At 44.7% G+C, this 7,134-nt stretch overlaps 1 protein-coding gene across 1 annotated transcript; it reads right to left on the bottom strand.

Moving 5' to 3' along the window:
* Nucleotides 1-286: 286 nt before the first annotated feature.
* Nucleotides 287-1,234, bottom strand: LOC308090688 (E3 ubiquitin-protein ligase RNF13-like; the record flags this gene model as incomplete). The annotated part of the gene is made up of 2 exons (XM_080435953.1): nt 287-572; nt 735-1,234. 2 exons carry the CDS (start codon nt 1,232-1,234, stop codon nt 287-289), a joined length of 786 nt encoding a protein of 261 aa, XP_080292079.1.
* Between the last annotated feature and the right edge of the window lie 5,900 nt (nt 1,235-7,134).

A 7,134-nucleotide genomic window follows, 5' to 3' on the forward strand; every position in this document is an offset into this window, starting at 1 on the left:
TCATACAAAATATTCGGTCAATTTAATTTTCAGAAGAGCTCTCGCCTCGCACCTGTCTTATGCTTTGCAGTGTTGATATGGGCTTGCAGGTCTATAAAGAACCGGGGTTCGGGGTGGAAATCCGCCCCTCAGAGTGTGTTTCCAAACTAACCATTGAACGTGCATTTTAAATACATATGCTTTAATGGTATGTGACTGTGATACACAGATACACGCGGAAAATCCCGGACATTTGAAGGCCGGACAGGCCACCAAAAGAGGACGGATGGTCAACCTACTTAAGTGATTAAGTAAATATCCCCTCTGGTTCCATCTCCTGGTTGTCGACGTTCCGCCTGCACAAGGGACAGGTCTTCATGTTGGTCAGCCAGGTGTCCACACATCCACTGTGGTAGGCATGGGAACAGGGCAGAACCCCAAGTTTGTCTCCTTCCTTGTACTCTCCGAGGCAGATGGCGCACACATCGTACGGGTCTCCTGTCCTGTAATTGTGGAATGATAGTTTCTTCAGCAGGTCCTTGCTTCTCTGGGCCCGGCGGCGACGGTCCGCTAATAGCTCCAAAAGATCAACTCTGACAGTGAAGATGAACGTGAAGAGGTAGAATCCCAAGATGAAGAGAAATCTTAACCCTAACTCTGTTGGGTTTATCGTTGGGTTCATCCCTAACCCTAACCCGAATAGGGTTTGGATTATGGTTAACCCTACCCCTAACCATAATAGGGTTCGGGTTAACCCGTCTGGCGTGAGGACAACATAACCGCCCTTGTCATAAGTATAGTTCTGTTTCAGAGAGTTGGCAGTCTCCTCAGTCACAAACACAGATGGGATGCGTATGTTTATCCATGTCATATCACCAGAGGTGTCACCTACTATTATTAAGCCACTGGACACAGAGCTCACATTGTGAACAATGGCGGCCTCGTACCCGGCGTTCTGAGCATTGAGGACTTTGATATCAAAGTTGCAGTCAGAGCTGTTGATGAGGGCAATGAAACCGGTGGAGGCAGGGGGCGGGGCAATGGGCTCACATGCATTCTCTGGCTGTGCACCAATGAGGAAGCCCTTGAGCCCATCTCTGGGCAGGAGGTCGCTGAAAAGCACCGGAATATCGTCAAAGTTCCTGCTTATGTTGTCGAATGAGTAAGCAGCAATGTCCGCCTCTACGGGCAACAGCAGGTTGTGCACGACAAGGTACAGAACAATAACAAAGGAGTTCTGTGTGGGCGAGGGCATCGCTACGAACCTCATTCTGTTAAGCACACGGCTCACACATTTATACCTTCAACTCTCCCAAGTTGGTGCATCACAGCTTCGAGCTGATTGGACAATAGTATCTGGGGGCAGCAGTGGCTCAGGAGGTAGAGCGGCCACATGGAATTGGAAGGTTCCCGGTTAGACACCCAACTCCCCCTGGGTCAGTGTCAAAGTGTCCTTAAGCAAAACTGATCAGCAGATTGGTGCCTTACATCGTTGACTCTGCTGTCAGTTTGTATTTGTGAATTGGTTGAACGTAAATACACATTGTAAAGCGTGTTGGATAAAAGCACTATATAAATGCACCATTTTACCATTTATTTTGGATGACATCATGGTTGCTATGGCGGCTGTCTTCTATGTGTGGGCTCGTCTATATACCTGTACATCTATAAATGCACTGTGTCTTTGTGTGGGTGTCAGTCTGTCTGTCCCCCACGTAAGTTGAGCACCTTCTCACCGATCAACTTCAAACCTGGCAAGTGTATGGAGGGTGTGTTGTGCTGCGTGGGAAGTCGGTCGGCTCGGCAGTCGTGCAGAACGGATGTCTGTCCGTGTCCCTTTTTATGCTCATATTTAGAGATGTCTGTCTATCTGTGTCCCTTTTATACCCATGTATGGCAATCCCTGATGTCATCAATATGACGTCAGAGCACTGACATCATAGACTGGCGTCCATGTACTATGATAATGGTTACGATAAGTATTCTGCCAGTGGGTATAACGGGTTCTCTAACAACCAGGACAACGGGTTTGCATAACCAGAGGGGCATGTGTCCCCAACGGGCATCGTTCCGAACGGGTATCAGCCTAGCATATACTGTAGATGCAGTAAATGAACCATTTCGCAACAAAACTCAGCCAATCAGAATCAAGCAATAGAACTGTCCGTTTTAGAAAGCTCTGTCACTATCTACCCCCTCTCTCCATCTCTCTCTCCATCTCTCTTTCCCTGCCACATAGAGTAGCCTACTGAAGTTTTGATGTCAAGGTTCAAGGTCAAAGCCACTCCCTGGGTCATAAAGAAATGTTCCCATTCAAAACATCGACTTTACCACAAAATAAAGCAATGTTTTGGGTTTTTACAAATAAACTGATGCTGTTACTAATCCTATATTAAAATTGGCTTATGGGAGGGCCTAAATATCATGAACGATAGAGAGCCACCTCCCTGACCGAATGCCCGGAATCAATGTTTTATTTTTGGAACACAGTTCTTATATGAAGTGATCTTAATTAAGTCAATCGGATTTTTTAAATGGGTACATTTCTTTATGATCTAGGGGCATGGTTTTGATGTCAGACTTCGGTTCGCCATGTACTTTTGTACTTTCTCCCTCTGTCTTTCCCTCTTTCTTATTTTCTCTAAATGTTTCCCTCCCTCCTCACACATATACACACACACAAACACACGCACCCAAGCACGCATGCACGTGCACAAACTCACACATATATAATGATTCCTGCCCTGGTCGAAACGAAGACGGTAACTACAGTGAGGGGGATTGAGGACCAAGACTCTTCATTTACGCTCCTTTCAACCATAACTCATCCCTCTATCTTAGATTGCGTCTATACCTCCTTTCAAAGAAAGTGTTTGCCATCAATCGTCTTTTTCCCTCTCTGTCCCTCTCTACCATTAATCCTCAGCTCACCTCTTGCTCAAAGTGAGCCAGGAGAAAGTCAGTGGTTTTGTAGGTTACAAAAGAGAACAGTATTTATTACATATATATGTTGCCGTCTCATCTCTCCTCATCCACAGAGATGAGACAAACCTTCCCTTCACTGGATGGGATCGGGATCAGAGCTGGAATTGAGTCTCTCTCTTCCCTCCCCATGTTTTTATCTCTTCATCCATACATCTATGCCTTCATCCCTCTATCTCTCTTCAATTGCTGTGTGTGTGTGCGTGTGTGTGTGTGTGTGTGTGTGTGTGTGTGTGTGTGTGTGTGTGTGTGTGTGTGTGCGTGCATGCGTGTGGTTTTTCCGCATTTCTTCAAAAATCCGCGTGAACATGTGACACGTGACACGTTAGGACCCATCAGCATGCAGCAGGCCTGCAGAGTCCCTCTACCGTTCCGATGTTGACCTTTCTCCACCGTTGACTGAAGCAGGGGTCGGGGGGATCTGAGCGGGGGGTCTTAGCGGATTCCCAGAGATATGGCATCGTCATGACAACGGAATCAGGGCTGGTGCGTCTCTCCTGTTTTGAGCTCTGCTGAGTTCCCAGGGGAGCTGCCCAGACTGGATTCCCTACCATATCCAATGCTGACATGAATGAAGTATTGCCTTTAGGGAACATATTTAAGCTTAGAGGCTTCTCACTCAGATTCAGAACTTTTCCCTCAGGAATTACTATGTTGTTGTGTCAAGGGTGTTGAACAACATTGCTAAAAAAAAAGTGCAGAACAGTAGGTGTCAGATAAAGTAGATCAAGTGACTATGGCGAAAATGATTGGTAAATATAAGTAACTGATACGTATTTGTTTTTATTAGATTTTTTCAGGCTCTCTATACAGGCCTTGAGACTAATCCAACATTGTATTATTTCACTAAAGCCAGTGTCAGGATTGTTGCTGTGAGTTGCAGTATTAATGCACACTTCTAAAACAGCGTGTCAACAGTTTTAAGATGGAGCTTTGATTCACGTCAAAATGTAAGAATTATTTTCCTCTTCAAAGTCTGTGAGGGAAATTGCTTCCTTTTACAAATATGCAGAAGTAGAAAAATATGTGTGTATTCACACAAGTGGTTCTCAAAGTGGGGTCCGGCCGTACGGGGACCAGGGGGGTTCCAGGGCGTCCCCAGCACAAAAAGTTTAAAAATAAGTTTAACCACTTTAATCGGCTATTTTCAAATAGCCGATCTAACAAGGCGTCGTGATGCGGCGCATTGTCACCTTGTAGATCTGCTATTTTCAGAAAATCTTGAAAACATTTGAAACATTTGGAATATTTTTTTGAAACATTTTAACAACAAACCTTGTATGGGGGTCCTCCTTGGCACAAAATATTTTCAGATGATTTCAGATAATTTGGGGGTCCATGACAACTTTGACCTTTTTCGGTCCCGAGCCCCCAAAATAATCATATTTGCACTGCACTTATAAGCTGGTTATCAGTGGAATGTAGGAGTTGAGGCATTACATTTAGTTTGACTCTGTTCCACAGATAAATATTGTGAAAAAAGCGAGGCGTTGTGAGCTTGTAGATCGGCCTCTTAGTTTTGCCTCTTATATTATTTGACCATTTGGTCAATGTTTGACCAGTTTTTATAGGATAGTTTGTTGATTACGTTTAATGCCGTAATGGTCTTTTTTTTCTTTTTTTGGTATTAAAAGGGTCACTTTTTTTAAATTGTCACTTCACTGTCATCAGGGGACCCCACCAAAATCATGTGGGGACCCAGGGGCGGTTGAGAAACTCTGTGGTTGAGAAACTCAATGGTTGAGAATCAGGGGCTGAGAACGCCTGATTTACTGTACAGCAGAGCACCAAAAAAACAACCCATTTCAAATCACGGCTGTGCCTACGGATCCTTGCTACCACTGTTGGGTCCTCTCTCCGTCTGGTTACAGTTAAATGCTTTGTTTCAGCCTGGGATCTATTTTGGCTTTAAGATTGGTTATGTCAGCCTTTAGTGTTTGATTAGCTGTGTCTGGCTGGGACAGGTTCAGCTCCAGTGACCAGGCTCAGCGCTCTCTCTCTCTCTCTCTCTCTCTCTCTCTCTCTCTCTCTCTCAGGCTCCCAGGACTGCTGTCATCAGCAGAAAACCCGGTGCTACATCAATGCAGCAACCAATGTGCCACCGCGTGTGCACGGCACGCTCAATTCTCCCTGCCTCTCTCCCTTACTCTGTCTGTCTGTCTGTCTGTCTGCTTGTCTGTCTTTCTATCTTTGTCTCTCGCCCCATTCAAATTTCAGTTTCCTCTCTTGTGTTCTCTAATGAGGTAATTACAGCAGTGTGTGCCAGTGCGGTTGGTAAATATTGGCTGTGTGTGTGCAGACAGAGGCTATAAGTGCAGCAGATTGCCTTTGCCTTTGTCTCTTTGTCGATCTCTGTCTGTCTGCCGCTCACCCACACACCCTCATATTACACTATAAATAACGTAGTGTTCATTTACTGTATGTCTGAGAGAATACAAATGTTGCATTTATACAGATAAATGGAGTTACACATGGATAAATGAACACTGAGGATTTTACTGTGTACCAACACACTATTAGCCATCTCTCTTAACTAGGGATTGGGGATCGTTAATGTTGATCAATTCTGATTCCTTATCGATCCCGCTATCGATCCTTTTCTATTATTGGTAGTTGTGAACGAACACATTACATGGATCAGAATAGCATGGTGGCATCCAGGAATTGGTTGGAAGTATGCATGAAGGTAAAGGGAGATGGGCAGAGTTAAGGGACACCATGAAATTAGGTTCCCAAAACAGAGGAAAATGCTACAATAAAATACAATGTGTGGACAGGGTAACAAAAAACAAAAAAAATAGAAAAAGTGCTCCTCGGAGCACAAGTCACCGCCAGGTCAGGTAGGTTATTATGGCCTCCTGGTGGCGCTATAATAGGCCAATGTGAAAAGGGTGCCATTTATTCCTAGGCCGTGCACGGCAATCAGACACTGCATGCATGATTTGAGGCATTTTGTTCTAAAAATGTGTTTTGCTAAATTTGACCTGCTGGTGGCGCTATAACAGGCCAATGTTAAAAGGGTGGCATTTGTTCCTCAACGTAGTGCAATTGTGCATTCAAAGTTTCACCACAATCGGACGCTGCGTTCATGATTTGCGGCATTTTGTTCAAAACGGGCCACTCCTGCAAACATTACATGTCAATGTTAGCCAATCAGGATGGAATATGAAAAATCAAACGGATCCGTCTTGATCACATGACTATAGAGATTATGTGTACCTATTTGCGTGAAATTTTGATCAAATCGGAAGGCTTAATATCAAAAAAATTGTTTTACATAAGTCTGCCTCCTGGTGGCGCTATAAAAGGCAAATGTGAAAAATGCAGGGCAAAGGTTTTTCCTTGGCCTCTAGGGAGTGCGCATACAAAGTTTTACACGTGCAGTTATAGGAAAAAACACGAATCGGCCTGTTACAGCGCCACCATGAGGCTGATTTCAACATTTTCAAATGGCATTTCTTCCTCGGCCTAATGGGAATGTGTGAGCAAAATTTCACGGAAATTGCATGCTGTGTTCATGATTTGAGGCATTTTGTTCGAAACGGAGTACTCCTGCAAACTTTGAAAGCCAATTTTTGCCAATCAGGATGGAATATGAAAAATCTGAAATGAGACGTTTCTTTTAATGACTATAGAGATACTGTGTACCGATTTGGGGGATTTTTGGCCAAAATCTGTAGGAGTACTGTCCAAAAATGTGTTTTGCACAAATCGGCCTCCTGGTGGCGCTATAAAAGGCCCATGTGAAAAATTTGGAGCAGAGGTTTTGCTCTGGCATCCAGGGACTGTGTGTGCACAGTTTCGCTGCGATTAAGCCAACGGTGCCAGAGATTAGCTGTACACAAAATGACAGAATGACACACGGACGGACACACACACACACACACACGGACGGACGGACGGACGGACGGACGGACGGACGGACGGACGGACAGGGGGTAAAACATACTCTCTCGCCATGCCTTTTGGCCTGGCGGAGACAATCAGCACCTAATAAATCAACCTACCGTTCCACTGTGCCACATATTGTGTAGATACTGCAAGACATGAACGATACCAGGCATGATGATGTGGAGGGTGTTGCCCTTTTATTTTATTTTTATACCATACCATAGGTCATCTTCCCTCCCAGACAGCATGAAAGCTGTATGAAAGTGTAGCTGTTATGACAGC

Source organism: Gymnoscopelus braueri (genome assembly GCF_963280865.1).
Source record: "Gymnoscopelus braueri genome assembly, chromosome: 8".
Classification (NCBI taxonomy): Eukaryota; Metazoa; Chordata; class Actinopteri; order Myctophiformes; family Myctophidae; genus Gymnoscopelus; species Gymnoscopelus braueri.